This window comes from Phyllostomus hastatus, unplaced genomic scaffold, assembly GCF_019186645.2.
Source record: "Phyllostomus hastatus isolate PE091 unplaced genomic scaffold, TTU_PhHast_1.1 phas_contig_34, whole genome shotgun sequence".
NCBI classification, from domain to species: domain Eukaryota; kingdom Metazoa; phylum Chordata; class Mammalia; order Chiroptera; family Phyllostomidae; genus Phyllostomus; species Phyllostomus hastatus.
This window is the reverse complement of record NW_025333857.1, coordinates 23539053-23561854: the sequence shown is the minus strand read 5'-3', so window position 1 is coordinate 23561854 and position 22802 is coordinate 23539053. Positions and strand designations below refer to the sequence as shown.

General features: G+C 40.2%; 1 protein-coding gene across 2 annotated transcripts in view; it reads right to left on the bottom strand.

Moving 5' to 3' along the window:
- Positions 1–22802, bottom strand: part of GLDC (glycine decarboxylase) — a 79657-nt gene that overhangs the window by 45400 nt on the left and 11455 nt on the right. For both annotated transcript variants that reach the window (XM_045840865.1, XM_045840866.1), the window contains exons 3-9: positions 15700–15835; positions 7197–7361; positions 5927–6004; positions 4597–4744; positions 4048–4244; positions 2610–2706; positions 384–489 (exon numbers count right to left, since the gene is read on the bottom strand). In XM_045840865.1, coding sequence (XP_045696821.1) covers positions 384–489; positions 2610–2706; positions 4048–4244; positions 4597–4744; positions 5927–6004; positions 7197–7361; positions 15700–15835 — 927 coding nt within the window. The remainder of the gene's footprint in view (positions 1–383; positions 490–2609; positions 2707–4047; positions 4245–4596; positions 4745–5926; positions 6005–7196; positions 7362–15699; positions 15836–22802) is intronic.

Here is a 22802-nt window from a genome sequence, read left to right as displayed (position 1 = left end):
TTTAATCTTTGCCAGTGTAAAGGGAGAAAAACCACTTTATTGTTTCAATTTACATCAGAGTATTAGTGAGATTGAAATTATGCATGTTCATTGACCATGTATTTGTGTACTCACTTCTTTTAAGATTTCATTTAATGTCCTTTGCCCATTTTTCCCTCAGGGTATTCATCCTTTTGTGTATGGTATGGGACAGTGAGTAAGAGCTCTCTATATTAAAAACAATCACTTGGTCTATTACAGAAGTTGAAAATATTCTTCCCAGTTTTTTATTTGACTTTCAATTCTGCATACAGTATTGAACATGTAGTAAGTTTTCGGTTTCACTTACTCATGTCTATTAGTCTTGTTATGCCCAAAGGCTTTAAAAAAGATACCCGACTCACCTTCCGACAAAATCAAAGTGGCATTATGCACCCTCCTAGCGATATGCTCCAGCCCTCGGGAGCCATGGTAGATTGCAAACATGGCAGCCATATTCGCCAAGAGAGCCTAAAATGACAAGGGCATTTAAAGAATCGATTTTAACAATGTGATGGAAGACAATTCATAGAAGGGACTGTTATTTTGACTTGAGATGCCAAAATTAAAAACGGGGACAAAGTAAAATGATCACATTTCCTGTTCTCTATGATAGTTGGGGACCATTTATAACACGCCTGAACACCTGGGGGGAAACACGGCATCCCAGGTACTGTGGACTCACTATATCAAACCTGGAAATGTGACCATTATAAAGGGGTTCTTCAAGGATAAAAGCAACAAAAGTTATCAAACCCAAAATAAGTCAAGGAATACAATTCTCCTGAGGCCTTAAATAAAGCAGGAGAAGTTGAATTTCAACAACCAAGAGATAAATGTGGCAAAGAACTACCAAAGATGAAAATGCAGGAGGCAGGGGAATAAAGCCAAAATGAGTTGGCAGGAGATATATTAGAAAAGGAAAACCAGAACCTATTGGATTATTCCCCGAGGACAGCAAGGTTGCTGACTGAGGTCAACATATCTCTCTTGAATATTGGATTGAGATTTCATGAAATTTCACATGTAAATGTGTGTCCTAGTGTGACAGAAAACTGAAAGGAATGGCATGGCATCTCCTGATGACAGGGACACAGAGAGTTCCAGGGATGTTTCCATGAGGGAGTTCTACGTGGGGAGCAAGAAAGGGACCACCGAGACAGCACCTTGGGCCGGAGAGACAGATAAAATGAGGATGGCTAGGGTCAGAAACCAAATGAGTGTCAACTTGCTAGAAGGGATGGAGGATCACCTCCTGCAACTCCTCCTCTTGGCCCCGTACCTCATCTGTTTATTCACCTTACATCCTGCCAATAAGCAGTCTTCTAACCACACAATATCACCCCAGTAACTTGTCCCAATTCAAGTCTCAGGCTCTTTATTTGTCTAGTCCACTTGATTCTCCCACAGCAGCCTCCACCTCATTGGTGCAGCACCAGGGTCTCTCTGAGATTTCTAGTCCCACTAGAGTGGCTTTGTTCTAATGTGCTAGGTCAGCAGTTCAAGGTCCACCTTAATGGAAGAGGCACCCGACAGAACACGTTCTGCTCAGCTGAGAAACACAGTGCTTTAAAGTTGGAGGACGCTCAATATCAGACCAATTTTGTTAGGTACACATGTTCTTTGCTAGGCTGCTAGAAGGAATCTCTATGGGGTCACTGCAAAGCAAGAAACAGTTCTCAAAAGTTCTCAGAGAGTACAATCAGAGTTAATAAAGAAAATGAGGAGGAAAAGAAGAATATCAGAACCCAGGAACTGCCTTTCTTATACCAAAGATCTCGAAGAGAATATAAACACTTTTTGGAAGTGTCTGTACTTCCCAAGAGACCCACTAAAGCCATTGGTCTTTCCACTAAAGACCAAAGGCTTTAGAACTAACTATACAAAGACTTGATCATCTACTGCCTCCCTGGAGAGGCTCTCTAACACCTGGTGGTGCTTTGAGAGGGAAGAGCACTGTAGTCCCCATGGAGGTATTAGTGAGATCTCTCCTTCTCTGACCCTGAAGGAAAGAGACAGACTCAGAAGAGATCATATCCTCAGCAGTGGCCCTCCATCTGATCCTAGGAGTTGGCTGGATGTGGAACAATACTGCTCCCCCTGACCTAAGCCCTTGGGTAACTTCCCATTAACTCCTCTTCTTTTATCCTGTCCACTTTAGGAATGCCTCCTATAAGCTGCCAGTAAGAGGACCCCATGACTACCACAAGTTTGCCAGTCAGGACCATCCCCTAAAGTACAGTCACCTGAAGCACCCTCACTTTGCCTTCCCCACCCCAGCCTGGTGGGCCTCCATCTCAGCCCAAAGAGAAGGTGCCCAGTCACCAACCATAATAAACCCGACCTACAGACAAGAATGCAAGAGACCCTGAAGTGTGAAGTGTGTGTGTACACAGACCACCAGTAAAATGCACTGTATTTTGGTTCCGACTAGACAATAAGACTTCTCTACAAATAAGATCTTAACATATTTGATGTGCATACTGCTCAGTGGGTGATAAATAAGCTAATGAACAACTCAGTGAATGAATGAGTAGCTCATTTCTGTAGACTGTAAAGCATTCAGGTGACAGGTCAAACAGGTGACCTACCTGAGCTGTGCAGATGTTGCTGGTAGCCTTGTCTCTCCGGATGTGTTGCTCCCTGGTTTGAAGAGCAAGACGATACACTTCTTTCCCAGTGGCATCTCTGGGCCAAGAATAAAACACCCAATTAGCACAGGTAACCATAGCACTGGGAATTGTCATAAATGGACCTGCTTTTTTCCTTCTCAGCTTGAAGTTAATTTAGCAAATTTACTTGGGTACAAGGCCATAAAGAACCAATTTCCAAATCATCCTGTTCTAACTAGGACTGCTAATTTTTAGTTTGACTTTGAGGAGTTGAGGTACTGAGATATAAACAATAAGGCTGGGAATCTTGAAAGAAACATTTCCAGGAATTACCCAGCCTACCATAATGAGGGTGACTGAGGATTAACTTCACTCTGAGCTTCTTGGCAGACTGATAAAAGAGGGAAATATCTGGCAAAGGAAACAGCACCTCTGTACTGGAAACCTGAAGGGACTATATGGCTGTAAATTAAAATGTTAATCGACTTATCACTTTTCTCTAATAAACATGTCCCCTTTCTAATACAATTAAAAATTGAGATAAACACAAATATTTAGCAGTCTTACCCTTTATTTCATCAGCATTTGGGATCCATTTTTCAGAAATGTAAGAAGTTCAATATAAAAGTCAGCAGACAATAATTAATACATTAAATTTTTTTAATTAGAAAGCCCTGTGCCTCATTTTGCTTGGTGAAGAGGCATCACTGAAAAAAGCGAATGGAAGAATACTTGAAGAAATTTATTTTACACTAAAAAACAAAGTGCCTTTTGCTATCCTGTGGCAAACTGAGAGAACTTTCAAACTTCACATCATGATCACATCATTCACTACTTCAGACTATTCACTTGCATTGATAGATTGGTTGGCTTTCATGAAGGGTCAAAAAGACCATGCTAAGTTTTCCAACAATAATCATGACATTCATCTAAATTTTCAATGAAGAGAGGCCCTCAAGAAAGTACTTTTGGAAACTACTCCAATGGCCAAGTGGCAGGCCTCCAGGAAATCACAGGCACAGTAACCTCTCCTTGCACTTGTCTTTACATAACACTGTGGCATGATAATACTTTCAAAGACAAGAGCTACTTAGATAAAACACACCTAAAATATTCAGTCTCTCAAGGCATTTCTTCAACCTAAATAAATTCATGTGTGTGACCTCAGAACAAATATATTATGAATTACACTCATACTTTTTCAAATATGTACAAACTTGTGGCATTTGAGAAGAGATATACTAACCAGTTCATACCCCAAACAGATCATCTCTTCTGAATCTATGTTGTACATTTTCTTTAATCAACTCCAAATGACTCAATTAAGTTTAAAGAGCAATCACCAGCTTTTGTGATCAACAAATGCAGCAGGGAAAACAAGAGCCACAGTAAAAGGGAGAAACATGAGCCGCCTTACCTCGTTACTCCCACCATTCTTCCAGGCATCAATCTCACCAAGTTTTCTCTGACCGCAAAAAAGGCTGCATGTGGTCCTCCATAGCCCAGTGGCACCCCAAATCTCTGTGAGCTACCCAGGGCAATGTCTACCCCAAATTCTCCAGGAGGCCTCAAGATACACAGAGCCAAAAGGTCGGTAGCAGAGCAAGCCAAGGTCTAGAGGGGAAACAGGAGAAATGGACACGGTTGTCACTGTCCCTGCAAACAGGGAGAAAAAGGGAAATTACCTCCACTGTAGGCAGGCTGGCAGAGCTGGTTCACATTGTGTGAACTTCACTTATTCCACTCACTTAAAATACTCACTGAGTGCCTGTTATGTGCCAGGAATCAATAAACAAAACAAAGTTGAAGAAAGGAAGCAGGAAGGAGAGAGTTTTACTATTCTAGGTGATACAGGTATGTGAATTAAGACCACATCCAACATAATAGTAATGATTCAAATAGTAATGATTCCATAGTAATGATTGAGACACACCTCCATGAGCCCCACAAGGAGAGGTGTGCCTACCCCAGTCTGATGGGCTCTCTCCACAAGTTCAGTGAAGTCTTCCACCTTCCCCTCCGTGTCTGGGTACTGGAACAGCACTCCACTGACATCTTTTCCACTGAAGTCCATTTCATGGAGTAACTTCAGCTCAATGAGGACTCCAGCATATCTGGAAAGAGGGAAGACAAAAACAATCATGTTTTTGGTTTACAAGGAAAAATCAAATTACCTACAGTTTCTTTTCCATAACAGCATTCATATTCTGTGTCCTTTCTCAATGCCCACTCACCACCTCATCCCAACACACACACACACACACACACACACACACACGCACACTCACTCATGTCATACCCTGACCTTCAGTGGTAACCGTCTTTCACACCAACTCAATTGCACCCAACAGCTTAGCTTGTTTTTCTTGTCCACCCTACCACTCCCCCTTTTCTGTCATGACCAGCTCCTGAGAGACGACCAGAAACATCACCTCCTAGGACTAAAGAAGCATATCTGTAACAGCAGCACCATCACCACTTTCCCCTTGCATCATTCTTAGGTGAATAGAAAGAAAGCCATCAGTAATGCAAGGAGGAGACCCTTCTCTAGGTTCCTAAAACTGCCTAATTCCAACATCCGAGAAACCCTTTCTGAAGGGATGGTGGTATAAGTAAGAGGAAGATTACCCAGCTTTTACAAGGAGAAAGCAAACAAACACAGCCACAATTGGTAGCTGTGCTATATTTGTTTTATTTTATCTGATTGCAGTACTAAAATACAGTATGCTTTCTTCTATATCCTCTACACCTACAACAGACTACAACTATGTTTGTAGGGATACACATAAAAATCTTTAGAGTTGTGTGAGAGCTCCATTCTTTTCCTCTGTTTATCAAAGTTTCCACAACACTGTTGAAATTATTTTAGTTAAACTTCTTTTCACAAAAAAAGAACAGTCCTGGCTGGGTAGCCTGGTTGGTTAGAGTATACCAATACACCAAGGTTGTAGGTTCGATCCTCCATCAGAGCACATACCAGAATCAACCAATGAATGCATAAATAAGTGGACCAACAATTCAATATTCCTCTTTTTCTCTCTCTCTCTCAAATCAATAAATAAATATTTTCTAAAAAACATGATAATATAAAGTAAAGGCAACTAAAGCCACTGTGTATTTTCTCCTCAATTCTGACACATTTTACTTACCCAGTGGGATCCTGAGAAGAAAGTGGGAGGGAGAGTAAAACTCAACAACCCCAATTTACACCAGGTTGACCTCCAATCAGTTTGGAAGTAAGAGAGAAAACCAGTTGAGATGAACATTTTATTCAAAATATGAATAAAAGTAATTACTTGGCTCGAGTCTGGATGACAGCTATTGTCTGTGGGTGGCAACGAGGGTCAACAAAAAATTTCTTCCTCTTGTTGTGTCTGTTAAAAAGGAAAATCACATTCAAACATGAACATTAAAGAAATCAGAGTATCTTCTAAGAATGCAAAGTAAAGATGGTCCTTAGGGAAAGTCTGAGCTTGAAAAAAGGGTTCTATGGAAAGAAATCTCACATGGTGCAGTGATCATAAATTCCTAACTACCCAGATCATGATGGGTAGTCATACCCTAGGCATACAACGTCTTCAATGAAAGGTTTCTCTTTGCTTTAAGCAAGCCCTATCCTGTTGTCTCTGTGCGTCTCTGGGTTAACATACATTTGAAATAAGCCACATCCACCCTCAAGAGAGCACATAATCTTGATAGCTATCCTGTAATCCAATCCCGCCTTGCTTTTCTCCCACCTCCAGGTAATCTTCCTTAGTTTCCTCCTTCATTTCAAATGCATAAAAGGAGCAGCAAACCTCTTATTCTCCTGAACCTTTGAGATCTTGCTTCCTGGCATATATCCCACCCGTATGACCCAAATAAACTATTATTAATTCTTTACAGGTTTGGATGATTTTGATGTCAACAGTATAAAAAATACTAGGTCATTAATGACTAATAATGGTCATTACTGAATAGATTTCCACTGAGGTTCCATTCCAATCCTATTTAGCAAAATTTGTGGTGGTAGATGGGAGACCAGATGGATGAAGAAGATAAATAAGGAAAATAAGTGAAAAACTAAGAGTAATAACCAGAGAGTGGGTGGGCAGCATTCCTTTGCAGCTGTCCATCCATGGCAGGAGGAAGAGCCTGAACTCCCTCCCGACCCGCGCCCAGGGCTACTTAGAAATCAGAAGGGCCTGTGGCTGCAACTTAGAAACCTCCACATCTGCTGAGCAAGTGTGGGGCTCACCACCCTCAAATTTGCATAAGCCAAGAAAGAGACTTATCTGGGCATTCAAGACCAGAAGCACAAAACCTCTGACAGATATACTGTGAATGTGGACCGATTTCCCAACCAGATGACCATCTATGTCATAATTCTACCAGGAAGGTACTCACAAGGCAAAGAAAGAAAAAAGGTGAGGAAATGGAGAGCAATTATTAACTAACTACACACCATGACCCAGCAGTTCTACCTCTAGAAATATATCCTCATGAAATAATCAGAGCTTTTGACACAGAGGAAAAAGACTGGAAGATGTCCCTTACCCCGACAGAGTCCCGTGCTGGGCCTCTCACCTGTGGCACAGCTGCATGGCCTCTGCAGCCGCGGTCGCCTCGTCCAGTAGGGATGCATTGGCCATGTCCATGCCTGTGATGTCACGCACCATGGTCTGGTAATTGAGTAAACTCTCCAGTCTGCCCTGAGACACCTCTGGCTGGTATGGAGTATACTGGGTGATCCTGTGAGGGGCACAAAAGGCCATGTCCGTACTGTGACTCCACTATTCAGAAAAGGTGACAAAATGTCTTCATTTTTAGAATTCACTACCTGAAAATTAAGTTTGCCTCTCTTGAGAATTATATAATAGATCGGTAAACTCCCCTTTTGGCCTCTTTAGGAAACTCAGACTTAAATCATAGTAATAATACTATTCTTTCTTTGTAGACAATCAGTATTTACTTTTCTATTCCTCTAAGTGATTTTTTAATTTTACATTTCTATTTTAATGATCTTATTGTATGTGTGTGTTCTATTGTAAGCTGGAACTTGAGCCTTCCTATATTATAAACAGAAATCTGACTATTATCTTCCCTCTATCTAAAAAGCCCACCCCATTCACAGATCACAATAGCAAAGTATTCAAGAATCTCATATCTAATACTCAAAACTTGTTTATGGTGGGGAGATGGGGGGTGAGTCTTTGTTTAATACTAACCAGAAGTTCTATGTGCTCTTGAGAAATTAATAGAGATTTATTTTAAAATTCAACTATCCAGTTATTGAGTCTATAAATGATAACTCAATAGCTATCAAAATTCAAGGATAAAAATGGTTAGAAGGCATCATAAACATGGATTCTAATCTTATATCCTCGTTATTAACCAAAATGTATATGAGGTAACTCACTAAGTACCTTCATCTTTTTTTTATTCCTTCCTTCATTCACTCATCCTACAAATATTTGCCACATGCTTGCTAAGAGAAATAGGATGACACTGAATGTAGCAATGCCCATGATCATTGCGAGCTTTCCACCACAAACCTCTAGTGGCCCATAATGAGCACAACGGATAAGAGTCCATGATCTCTTGTAATGGGGAAAAGGAGACAATAAATAAATGAAATTATTTCAGAATAATGAATATTTTAAAGAACATAAAGTGATAGGATAGAGGGTAACTGAGGACTTATGACAAAGCTGCTCTCTCTTTGACAAGAATCCATTGCAGCATAGAGGGTCACACTGGGGTCCCACCAGGCTCCCGCACGCAATAGGCATGTTTCATACCTCTGTTGCTTTGCCTTTCCAAACCAGAAGAGCATTAGGGGAGAAAATTAGGTTTTTTGTTTTGTTTTGTTTTGATTTTTTTCAAGCCCTCTTCATTTCTCTCCTGTTCTGGTAATCGTGTTCAGGATATGTCCATCCATCTTTTATTTTTCTTTTGTGAGAGCTTTGAAATCAATGTATAATCTTACTTCTGAAGAGAAGTGGGGTGGGGAAGCTTGCCTTGCCAAGCAGTACAATGTCAAGACTGAAATAATTTTCCTGAAACTTTCATTAGTGTAAGAGAGTGTGTGTATGTGCATGCATGGTGGAGTAAATTTTTGCTTCTGTTAACTCCTTGAACAGCCTGGCTTAGTAACTCTAAGTCTGTTTGCCAGGTTCTAAGTGGGTGGTGAACTGGAATGAATGAGGCACACAATACAGAATGCAGACAAAGTAGAAAGGGAATCTGAGCAGAAACAAGTCACACAAAAGGCATAGACAAGGGGCAATTGTGACCTCAGATCAGATAAGACTTTCACACACAGCAAAGCCTGCCACTGTGAAGATACATGTTTTGATTGCCTGTCTAAGCACAAAACTTTGATTTTACTCAGAATCACTATTTGACAAATAAATGCACAAACTGGCACACACACATGGGCTAGCTAGTACATCTAACAAATGGGAAAGATTTAGTATATCCATAAATATATAGAATATACAACAGGGAGTGAGAGCAATGCTCCAAAGAATCCACCACAGCCCTGAATATTGAAAACTGAGCAACAAACTACCAGTAAGAGTCCACTGGAAGGAGCATGACTGAATAGACAACTGCTCATAATATTATACATTTATTGAAAATGGTATGTAAAAGAATGTAACTGTTATCATGGAAAATACTCATGCTATATTTATTTAAAAAGTTAAATATAAAAAACGAAATATAAATACTATGATACCATTTTTCTAAACTTGTAAAAATGAGTCAATGAAACTGTAAATAGTAGTTTTCTCTGGGTAGGGAGATCAACCATAATTTTTACTTTCTTTTTATTGGATGTTCTAAATGTTAAAAACATCAGCTACCATTTAGTAACCACTTCTGTGTGTCAGGAACATATTCACAAACCTTTTTCTGACTATCTTACACAAGTCCATTGGAAAAAGTTGAAAAACTCAGATAACTAGCAAGAAAATAAAATCACCCATAATCCCAAACTCCAAGATAACAGCAGACATGTAAGTGCATTTCTTTTCAGTCTCTCTCTCCCTCTTTTGTGATGGACACACTCAAGTGTGCTGCCCACTTTCTTGGTATGTTCTCTGTCCCCTTTCTTCTTGATTTGTGACTTTTTTTACACATTCTTTTCCCCCCAGCTTTATTGAGGTATAGTTAACAAATAAAATTGTGTACTTGTAAAGTGTGCAGTGTGATGATTTGATATATGGGTATTTTGTAAGGTAATTACCACAGTCAGGTTAATTGATTTCAGTCTCTTTTCCACACCATAATCACATTTACATTTAAACTAAGATTACAGTCTATGTAAAATTTTGTATCCTGACTTTTTTCCCCAATAATGTTATTCCATTGGCAGTTTCTGAGTCTAAATATTACTCAACACTATACATTGTATTGTTATGTGATATGAAATAATTTAATTTATCATTATTTACCTAACAAGTCCCCTCAAGTTGAATATTACATTTGGTTTTAAATATTAGAAATAGCATAATGGTGAACAGCCTCATCTTTGTCTTATTTCCTTAGGATAAATTTCTAGGCGTGAAATTTTGAATCATGTGATAATTAATTTTAAGGCTTTCAGTGTATATTACCATGTCCCTCTCTGGAAAGATCATGCCAGTCTGTACTCCCTTAACTAGTCAGCGCTTCACAGGTTTCCCTGGATGTTCGTTATACAAGGAGCCTTGAGTTTCAACCTTAATTCTTTAACTTGCTACCTGTGAACTGAGATGAATAACTAAAATGCTCTCCTCATGTGTGATCTACCAGCTTCTCTTGGTGATCAATGGAGTTAGCATCACCTATACTATATTTTCTTAGTACTCAAATGAAATTCATACACTATACAGTTCACTTGAAAATGATAAAACTCTGCCCAAATGTTGGTTGTTTTAAAAAGTTGCTTTTCCTCTCTATTTTGGCCCTTTAAAATTTTCAAAAAGTAAACAGAGAACCCCAGAGTATTTACTCTTAGTTCTATTCAGATATCATTACTAGATATTTCTACTTGGAAACCACTTTTTCCTGGATATTCATCATATCCTATGGCAATTTCACATTCCCTGTTCTTCATCCAACTACATCCCCAAACTAGTTTCTCTTCTTGAACATTCTTATTCCTTGAAATGTACCATTATTCTGTCAATTCTCAAAGAAGAAGCTCTTGATCTTTCTGAGCCTCAAATAATGACCAATGCCATTAGTCTTCCTTATGGTGTCCTACACCATTCCTTTCTTCTTTGTTGCCACACTAGCCAGCACAGTGCTTAAAATAGAAAATTATCAAATATTCATAGTGCAAATGTGTGTATTTGACTCTCTTGCCCAAATGGGATGGCTCCCCATTACCTGCAGGAGGAAGCCCCAAACCCCTCAAACATCATCCTTCTGAACTGAGACTGTGTTATTCCTTCCATCCAGTCTTTGGCATTTACTATTCCCCCTCATTTGCCCAGCCTTTCTCTCCTTGTTCAACCTCTATATAAGTCCAAGCTTAGGCTGATGCTCATTAGAGAGCTTTTAAAATTGTTTTCTTGAAAAGTAGACAAATACATGAACCCACTTCTTTTACTTGTAAACTTTTAAAATAATCTACAGGTTTTGACACCACTAAAGTAAATTCATACTCTTCACAATTATTTATTAAAGGACCCTTCCATCAGTGAATCTCAAGCCAGGAGATAACAAATAAACTCTCATTTGAGAAGAAAAATGCTAGCACAGGGCCTGCCATGTTACGTGCAAGGGTTTAGTTGCCTCAACAATTAGGCAAAATACAGTGATTAAGAAAACGTGTCTATGATCTACAATGCCTATATTTCAATAGACTTTTTAACTCAGTTTGTGTCTCTCCATGTATTTTAATGTTAAAAAACAAAAAGTATCTGCATATCTAAGAACGCATTTTGTCCTGTTTAAATATGATGCTTGATTCAACATGGCATTAATAGTTATTCCAGAATAATCAGTATTCTATGATTTTGGCTGTGATTTTCTTTCAGAATTGAGAAAGAAGGAGGTGGTGGGGGTTTTGCAGTAGGAAAAACATTCATGAGATCCTCTCATTTTAATCTCTATGCCAAAGTTACACAAAACAAAAATAGCACAAAGAAAATGTAGATGTTTTGATACTGATGTTATCAGCAAAAATTTGGAATAGTGGACCACATAAAATAAATTCTAGACCTGATGTACATTTTCTTGTAAGAGCCCAAATGTTTGTATTCTTTCGAGGCTATTTTGTACATTTATTTTCACCTCACGTCACCGGAATTTGTTGGTTCTGTCTCTATGGAAACCATTCAGAGGGATGGTGGAGTCTACCACCCACGTGTGCACAGCCCTCCCTACCAGTGCTGGCGAGGTGCACTAGCACCCTCTCATCCAGATCCGCTTTCGGAGAACAGAGAGGAGCAATATTTAAAATACACCCAAGAACCAGGACTGAAAAGCAATGAACATTGTCTCCCTCTCACATTGCTGGCAGCTCCTGAAGGAGGTTAAGACATCCGCACACAGCCAGGAAGCAATATGGTGAATATCTGTGTGGCCACGGAAACCGAAGGCCACTGGCCAGTGTTCAGATGGCTGGAATGCTGTTGCCCGTTAGTGTACTTTTGCAGCTTATTTTGTGATGGGGAAGAAAGGTAGGCTATTTGCTTTTGAAATTAAACTTGGAGTTTACCATTCAAACTTTTACCCATACCACAGTGGAAAGATGTCCCTCAAAATGCTAATACTTTCACACACACACACACCAAAAGAAGAAACACTAGTTTGTTGACATTTTCTTCCTATTTGTTATTAATAAAGAAATGGAGCATATGATAACTAAGAGTTCTGGACAGGGATGGTGAGGCAGAAGTGATTATGTCAACAGATCTGGCTCCTGTAATGATGGGACAGGAGTAAGTGCATCTAGGACAAAGCACTCTCAGCAACGGGGGGACCACATTTGCACTTAAGCAAAAGGAGACAAAAGATGCAAAGTGCTCCGCTCCCCACCCAGCCTAAACTATGCCCTGTGCCAAACAAATGCCTTGGTCCTGGGAACAACAGGCCTGGACTTGAGGCAGCAGGTGAAGGCTGGCTGTGCCGATGGCCAAACATGTTCACTCACTCACAGACCCAAATACACAGAAACCAGTTATGCTTGTGGGTGATAAAGAGCCAGTATGAGTTCATAGTTCATAAGTAGTCACTGCCACACATCCATCCTTAATACACCAAGATCACTTTGTGTAAAATTTGAAATTAAGTAGGGTATCAGGTTTACTTTTCAAAATGTCAAAATTGTCAAAGTGTGTATTCTTAGATGAGTCTGCATATCTGTCTCTCTCTTTCTCCTCATGTGTGTTTTAGAGGTAACTGAATATTTTACAGAATGAGGGAGCCAGGAGGTGAATGAGCAAAGGCTCAGTCGAGTCAGGGACAGGAAAGAGTACAAAAACCAGGAGGAAGGGGGCTGGACCCTGGGAAACCCATCTGGGTTTGCTAACTGGCACTCATAAAAGTTAGGCTCCTACCCTCTAAGAGGTGGGGAGACGGGGACCCTATCTTCAGGTGTTGACTAGAAGAAACAGAACATTTTTGGCATCACAGAATTTTCTCAGACAGGTGATTATTTCTGCTTTTAGGGTGAAAAATGGACTAATGAATGTCTCAATACTCTATCTGAGGCTGTTGGTGAAGAGTTCCTTAAATGAGGCAGTCATATAGAAATGAAAATACTGGTCGCTCAGAATTTAAATTAATTATGGTAAAGTGTTATTAAATATTTTTTTAAAGATACAAGGTGTTCCAGCAAATGTTTAAGGTGTATTGCTGGGGAGCATGCACTTGATATTTCAAAAGCTCGTATGGAGATAAATGCCATGATTTCCCATAGGGAAACCTACCTTCCCTTTACTAAAGTTGATTTGTTTTTAACATATGTTAACCTAAAAGATGTATGCTAACATAATCTCTGCATCTTCCTATAAACGTCCTTCAATCACAGAGGCGATCACTTACTCTGTCCTCACATAATAACGGTCCTACTAGAAATTAAAATTACCTCATACACTAACTAAAAAAAATCACTTACAAATATCATTGCCTACCCACACGTGGTTTGTTTCTATGTTAGAAATAAGTGTACACTCCTGGCTGGCGTAGCTCAGTGGATTGAGCGTGGGCTGTGAACCAAAGTGTCGCAGGTTCGATTCCCAGTCAGGGTACATACCTGGGTTGCAGGTCATGACCCCAGCAACCGCACATTGATGTTTCTCTCTCTCTCTCTTTCTCCCTCCCTTCCCTCTCTCAAAAATAAATAAATAAAATCTAAAAAGAAAGAAAGAAAGAAGTGTACACATTCCTTTGGAGACTAAGGCGTCGGTTTAAATAAAGTTTTAATTCAAAGGTACTGGTGTATATAATGACACTGATCCAAAAACCAGGGAAAGAAAGGCCCTGGGGTCCCCATCTTTCCTCCATCACAGTCAAGCAATGTTTCCCAATGGGCAGAAGCAGATGCCCCTAATCTGCTCCCTGGCACTTTTGGAGCCATGTCCTTTGCCTATCAAAAAATATATCCAGGATGTGTTCTTGTTTAGTATTGGGATGTGAACCTGTTTCATTCTTTGTAACACAGCAAATGGCAATGGGAGATAGCAAAATAGTATGGAATTGGTCCTGGGAATTTTTCTCCGAGTGTGGAAGAAGCACTTTCAGTGTTGTGCATCAGTGGGAGCCAGAGTGGCAGGGACAAAGACAGATCTCTCTCTCTCCCTTTCTCTCTCTCTCTCTCTCTCTCTCATACACACACACACACACACACACACACACACACACACACACACACACACGCTAGAGGACCAGGAATGAGTTAGTTACCTGACAGATTGATAGGCAAGGTAAAAACAGAACAAGCACATGAGCATGCACAGCCTAGCTCTTTCTTTTTTAGTTTCTGTAAGAGCTGTTCAGTCCTGGCTGAGTGACTCAGTTGGTTGGAGCACCTCCCTGTGCACCAGAGTGTTGTGGGTTTGATTCCCAGTCAGGGCACATAGCTAGGTTGCGGGCTGGATCCCCAGTTGGGGAACATATGAGAGGCAACCAATTGATGTTTCTCTCTCAAAGATGTTTCTCTCTCTCTTTCTTTCTCTCCCTCTCTCCCCATTCCCCACCTTCTCTCTAAAATCAATAAACATATCCTTGGATGAGGATTTGTTTTTTAAAAGCCTGTTCCCAGAATACACACATTCTCCTTCTCTACAAAGTGCCAAGTAATAAAGCTAATATTTTTATCTCAATTTATCTGACATTGTCTTTTTTTTAGTTGTTGTAAATCCAGAATATTGGGCATGAAGTCACAGAGAGACAATGGGCACTCCTAAAATTCTGACATAAGAAAATGGACCATACCCTGGGTGGTATATTCAGTGGACTGAGCACCAGCCTGAGAACCGAAAGGTCACTGGTTCAATTCCCAGTCAGAGCAAATGCCTGGGTTGCAGGCTAGGTCCCCAACTGGGGGTGTGTGAGAGGCAACTGATCAATGTATCTCTCACACATTGATGCTTCTCTCCCTTTCTTTCTCCCTCTCTCTAAAAGTAAATAAATAAAATCTTTAAAAAAAAAAGAAAGAAAGAAAATGGACCAAGATTCTGACTCACTGATAAGTCCTAAGGCTGTTTAGAGCCCCAGAACCTAGAGTTTCAAAAAAATACGGCCCTGCATCTGTTCTGCTGCTGGTTGGACATCTTGCTCAAATGTGCTTACAGAGACAGAATAGACATTAAGTCAGAGGGAGAAAGCGATTACCAGCATCCACAATTTAAGAGCTGTAGAATGTTGTATGGAGATAAAAGCAGGAAGAAGCTTCTATTTCCTCTACATTTGAGTAAGGAAATTTTTCAAGCCAGAAAAAGCCAGGCAGGTTCCTGTAGGTCAGAGACAGCACAAGTGCAGGCATCAGTGGGTAAGGTCTGAAGTGCCGAGGGGTGGGGACATGGAAAAATGGGTAGAATCATGCAAATTAAATCACAATACTTCCATTTTTAATCAAGTAATACATTACCATCCCACGTTCTCCAGTAAGTTCCTCAAAATAGTTTGTGGCACTGAACAGTTATAATAGCCCATGCCAATATATGATCTCCAGATCTGGTTTTTGCTGGAAATTGCACGTAGAGTTGCAAGGATTTCATTTTCACCTGATTGTAGGAAAGAGAGAAATGTTAGAGAGAAAATGTCTCAGAAGAGTGCTCTGACTATAGTTTTAAGCTCCCTTTTTGTTTGGATATATTTATATAAAAGAACAGCTATCTGGAAAACATAAGAATCATCCCTCCCACAACACTAAGCACTATGTGCAGAAATCTGAAAAAATTCCCAAAACAGCACTCAATTACTCCTCAAGGGTGGCTCCTCAGAGTTTTATTTTATTTTATTTTACTTTACATTATTTCATTTTATTTTGGGCTCTTCTTTTTTTGGTTTTGTCAGAATTGCCCAATTTTAACACTTGTCTAATTCCAGGTTTCTTCTTTAGCCTTTAAATAACAATTCTACTTTCTCTTAGTAAAATATTGTTTTTTGCCCTAGCTGCGGTGGCTCAGTGGATTGAATGCTGGCTTGCAAACCAAAAGGTTGCCAGTTCGGTTCCCAGTCAGGGCACATGCCTGGGTTGCAGGCCAGGTTCCCAACTGGGGCGTGCAAGAGGCAATGAATTGGTGTTTCTCTCACATATCAATGTTTCTCTCCCTCTCATTTTCCCTTCCTTCCCCTTTCTCTAAAAATAAATAAGTGAAATCTTTAAAAAATATTTTTCCCTTTTAAATTGCTTTATAACAACAGTTGATGTAAGTCTTAAATAACACATGGCCCACATTTTCCTCTAAAATTATTCTATACCTCTAACACTTTTTCCTTCATGTCACTAAAAGAGATACTTATAAAAGCCATTCACTCAACAATGTAAAATATCAGTTGTAATAAAATATTCATGTGTAGTTTTAACCAGCATTCCCACTAGGATGTTTAGGTAATTAGGTAAGATTAATAAAGTTCTTGGATGCAAGTGAGATCCTAGTTGCGGTCATTCATGTAATAATAGCATCTGACATTTTTAGTATTCACTCATTGCCAGGAATTGTACCAAATGCTTTTCATGCAGCTTAGAAAAATAGGCTTGAAGAGAATCACTCACCTAAGGCTACATTGTTTTAAATGAGAGGGTTCCAGACCCTGTCCGTCTAACTCCAGCTTCCATCCTCTCCTCCCTGGGCCAGGTTCTGACCTGCTGAATGTATAGCACTTACACCAAAAGATACCTTCTAGGTATGAGTGACCTTAAATGGCGTTTTCTCTGCCCCTCCATAACTAGATAGATCACACTACTAAAATTGAACTGAGATGTAATTAGTTGGGCAAATTTCTGGCCCTTTAACATCTTCTTAGGGACTCAGTACTTAAATCATGGACCTGATTGATTTTATTGTTACTTAGAGTACAGCCATCTCTAAGATGGCCAACTGGCTAAGATGCTTCACATTGTCTTTACCCTACAGAACTCTATGTGAATATTATTCTTTTTAACCCTTCTTTATCCTCAATGAAAACACTTTCATCCTCCACCTCACTCTCCCACTCCACATACTTTCACAGGAAATAAATTCACAAGAGAAGCACCATTTGCCAGACTGGGTTAAGGAAAGAGAGAACAGTTTTGTAAGTATCAGTTTCATGAGTAAATATGATCCAACTACCTGATGATGGGCAATCTTACCATCTTCCATTGAAAGTTTAGGAAATGAAACTGAAAGTATGATATGATAAACCAGTATCTGAGAAGATATGCAAGTACGGCATCCTTAGGAACAATCATGTAAGAAATCCAACCACTTCCCAAAATCTTCTGAGGGCAGAGTGATTGAGAAGCTCAGTAGGAGGGGAGATTAATTAGTTACTGGCAGGCACATGATTCAGCAAGACCAGCTTCAATTAAAATCCTCTGTAAGAGGGACAGGTTCCTGTTTTGTATTAAGCCATGAGGACAAAATGTCCAGCTCTAAAGTGAGAACAGTCTGTGAAGTGCTTTGTCAAATCACAAATTTAACCTTTGGAAGTCACAGAGTATAAAATAATATGATTTTCCTCATTTACATTATAGAAAGATAATTCTATTGGTAGTGTAGATAGGGCAGGGGGAAGGCCCTGGAAACAGGGAGATACAATAAGAGGCCAGCACAATAGTCCAGCAGAGAGGTAGGCAAGGGAGTGTCGTGAGCTGAACTGTGTCCTCTAAAACAATGTGCTGCCCTAGCTGGTGTGGCTTGGTGGATTGAGCACCAGCCTGAAAACCAAAAGGTCACTGGTTCAATTCCTTATCAGGGCACATGCCTGGGTAGCAGGCCAGGTCCCCTGTTGGGGGCATGTGAGAGGCAACTGATTGATATATCTCTCACACATCGATGTTTCTCTCCCTCTCTTTCTTCCTCCCTTCTCCTCTCTCCAAAAAAAGAAAAGTAAATAAATAAAATCTTAAAATAATATGCTGAAGCCCTAACCCCAGGTACCTATGAATGTGACCTAGTCTGGAAATGGGGTTTTACTGAGGCACTCCAGTTAAGATGAAGTTGTGCTGTGTTAGGGTCATCCCTAATACAATGACCTTACAGGAAGGGGCAATTTGGACACAGCACACATACGAGGAAAGCACCATGTGGTGGCAGAACCCACTGCAGGATCAACAAGCCTTGCTTCTCAACTTTGACTTCTCCTGTTATAATTGTTTTGAGTGACTAAAACATTTTCATTGTTGTTATTAATATAAAATAAGTAAGTTATTGGCATGCAAGGTACAACACAGAAAATAGTTAATAATACCGTAATAACTTTGTAAGGTGACAGATGGGTACTAGACTCACTGTGATCACTTCGTAGGGTAAATACATGTTGAATCAATATGTTGTACACCTGAAACTCATACAATATTGTATGTCAACTATGTTTTAATAAAATTAAATTTTTTAAAAGTTTTTCACTTTTATCCCTTGAAAGATTGGACTGTGGGCAAGTGAGTTTGTGGAAACTGAGAAAAAGGAATGACTGAACCCCCAGAGGCACAAGGAGATGGCTGCAGCGAACCCAGTGCTGCCCCTCTGCTCCTAAGACCTTCTCCCTGGAGCTCTCTCAGCTAGAGGCATCTGTGTCTGTATTGATCATTTTTATGCCTCCAGGTATTACCTATCATTAATTATTTTGTTCTTCATTTATGCCAATACTGATATGTATCTAGAGACCCTAAACTCTCAACTAGAATGAAGGAGGGATCTGGTTATTCCTTTGGCAAGAAAACCCATTTTCTTATATCTCCCAGCAGGGCTGTCCAGGAAGCGTCCCAGTGAGCCTCTACCACAGCCCAATTCCTCCTTCCTTCAGCAGTGTCCTGCCACCCAAGCCCTGGTCCTGTCCTGCCCATATGCTTTCAACAGTAAGGAAGAGAAAACACCAAACCAGACCAGCCAGGAGCCCACTGGTGCCTTCCAGGTTACTTCAAGGTCTCCAGATACATACCAGCATCCCTCACAGCTGCCACTGCATCCTACACACTTGAGTGAAACTCTTGAAAAAATTTAAAGTCCAATTAGCATAAATGAAGAGCAAAATAGTTAACTATAGATTAGACCCAGAAGCATAAAATGGTTCAATTTGAGACACAGACATTTCTAATCCTACAACACATATACTCTAGTTCCTACAGGCAACTGAGGGCTCTGCCCTTACCTGGCTTGGGGCTATAATGAATATGCCCTGACTGGCTCCATCTTAGCCCGAGCTTTACAACCAATTTTACTTTCTACTGGGAACAACGTGAGTTCATAGAATGAGTTGTTCTGTACACAAGCTAATGGACACTCCCGAGCCATGAAGAATAGGATAGTCATACTTGGTCATGCTTCTGAAAGTGAGCATGCTGTGAGAAGCCTTTCCCATCCACTCATCCATTGTCATTATGACCAAACTTCCCAGAATTAAGCTGCTTCTTACTGCGATAAAATCAAGACCTCAGGCTTTACCTATCACAAATAACAACCCCCAAGCACCCAGCTTAGTGAGTGTCCGAATTGTTTCAAATGTTGGTTCACTGGATACTATTTCTCATACCCACCAATGAAATCTATCTTACTTTTGGTTCAATCAGCAGAATAGCCAACCCAAGGTATTTAGGGGCCAGAGTTTGAGCTGCTATGTTAAATGATGCCAATGGCATGGAGAAAAGGAGAGAAGAAAGAAAAGTCCATGCCAGAGATCTACCTGCTGAACCCGGCTAAAATGGAACACATGCCGTCTGTAACAGCCAGTTTAGGGGACAAAATTCATCTAAATCGAAGTCCTGGTCTTAACCACACAATGTCTGCCACTGTGCTTCACAGCACACTGAGATGTCTTTTTCCCTTGAAAAAGAACTCTCTTCTAGAGAAAATAGTTTGGGATCCGTTTCCAAAGTGGTAACGTTTTTCCCCCAATAAGAGAAGTGTTATAAAAGGCGGTTGTGTCATGCAGACCCCAGGCAGCTCAAAGAAAGCTGTGCGGACAAAGGGGAGAAAGAAAGGAGTTCAGATTTCCCCGGGAGCAAATGCCCCAGCACATTCCTCACACTTCTCCCAACTTAACAGACAGCTTCCTCTTACAAACATGTTCAATTCTAGTAACTCTCTTCCTTGTAAACAACAAGGAAACTAAGCAGCGGCAAAATGAGACAGATTGAGAAATGGAGTGTCCATTAAAAAATTCATAGATACTGAGACCAGACTGATGATTGCCAGAGGGGAGCGGTTTGGAAGACTGGGTAAAAAGGTGAAGGAACTAAGAAGCACAAATTGGTCATTGCAAAATAGTCATGAGGATGTAAAGTACAGCATAAGGAATATAGCCAATAATATTCTAATAACTATATATGGTGTCAAGTGGGTACTTGAAATATCAGGAGACTACTTTGTAAAGTATATGACTGTCTAACCCACAGGTGGCAAACACAAGGTCCGAGGGTCGAATCCAGCCCTCCACCTTGTTTCATCCCGCCCAGCGCCTTGTTTCTACCCAGCAGCAGCACCGAGCTCCTTGCCCCTAGTTAAGGGGTAGTTACATTTATACAGTCCTAAAATTACATTCAGCTCTTTGAAGGCAACTGAGAGGCTGATGTAGCCCACAGTGAAAATGAGTTTGACACCCTTGGCTCTAACCACTGTGTTGTACCCCTGAAACAAAAACAAAATAATATTGAAAATGAACTGTAATTGAAAAATAAAATGTTAAGAAACATATGAAGCACTTGGAGACAACCTGTCATTCTCCAGATACCTGCCTGGCAAGCCTGGCAGGGCTGCCAAACGCCCTAAGTACGCTAAATGCATTACTGTGTACCCCAGGTCACAAAAACCTTCAAGCGATCCTTCAGGAATCTCAGCTGTAAGCTCTTTCTGGTGGAAAAATAAAACGCCTACTTCTGACCTTATTTATTTCTCTGCCTCAGGGCATTGCATAATGCTCTGGTCTTAATGTACCAAGGACAGAGTTCAGTGGCCTTGGCACTGCTCCATAAGAATCCACAGGTGGGTCTCACACTGTTCCTGCTTCTCAGAATTCAGAAGAAATGCTTCCTCCTTATATAATTCCATGAAACAGCCTTTGCAGCGGCCACTCCCTTTCCAGTTGCACCTAAAATATCAAGGAGAACTTTATACCAACTACTCCACTGAAAATACTTTCTAATGGGAATAAGCCAGTTTAGCTATTAGATATTCAATGCACTACTGGGCCTAGTTTTTAACTTCCCATATTCGTGAATTTTGACAAGATCTGGGAAAATATCATAAGAGTGAACACTCAGGCTGCCTGGGTCAAGACAGCTGCTACACCCAAACACACTGTGTGCATGTTGTTCCCCACCCGCAACCCATTACCCTAAACACAGTACGATTTGTTGTATCAATTACATGGGTAAATATAACCATGCTTTGCTTTTGCTTCTTTTTAAACAATCTAAAAAATTATGCCTAAGTTTCCACAGAGTATATTATATATAGGAGTGGGCAAAAATAGGTTTCTAATTGTAATACAAATCAATAATACAATAATTAATAACTAATAATATAAGAATAAAGCCCTGGCTAGCGTAGCTCAGTGGATTGAGCGCAGGCTGCGAACCAAAGTGTCGCAGGTTCAGTTCCCAGTCAGTCAGGGCACATGCCTGGGTTGCAGGCCACGGTCCCCAGCAACCACACATTGATGTTTCTCTCTTTCTCCCTCCCTTCCCTCTCTAAAAAAATAAATAAATAAATAATCTTTTAAAAAAAGAATAAAAACTGTTTTGGGTATTCACAACTGTGACCCTACTTTTGCCTATGCCTGTATTATTCTGCCATTTATATTTTTTAAAAAGAATAACGGTATGTGCATGCTTATGTTGTGTATTAAAAGAATATCTCTGGGTAATTATCAAAAAACTGATAATTGGGAAGGAGTCTTGCTTTTCCCTATATATTTTTTGTGTTTTTGAAGTTTGGGCAATGTACCTATTTTATTTATTCAAAAATGTAAATTAAATTACGATGTTATGCCCATAAAGAAATCTTCCCTATGAAACATGGGTGCAGACACCTGGCGGTCCACGCAGTGGCTGGCCACCCAAAGAGTATTTTCTGGACAGCCCAGTAGCACCCAGCACTGAGCAGCCACCCAACTTGCCTTAGTGTGCTTGGCAAGACACTCAAAAAAGTTCTCCAAGGAAATCATCAGGACTGAAAACCAACACACTCATATTTGAATTTGCCCAGAAAGACCTTTCTCTGCCAGAGGCTGAAGGGGAAAGCTGGATCCAGAATATGAGGACAGAGCCTGTCTGGGTCTATTTTTTTGCTAACATGTAGATCTTTGGATTTAAAACTGTTCAGGGAACCATGCAGCAAGGTTGCAGGTCTCAGTTAAGATAAACAGAGCATGAATGATAGCAGTTATCAGGATTCTCTGATTTTCGAGTGGAAGCCAGAATTTGTATACAAATTACATCCTAATATGTAGCTTTTTCATAATATCACCTAATCATTTGCAGCACCCTTCTCTCTCCCCCATAACAGCCTGGCTGAATCCCACTTATCCTGGGCCCAAACCCTACTC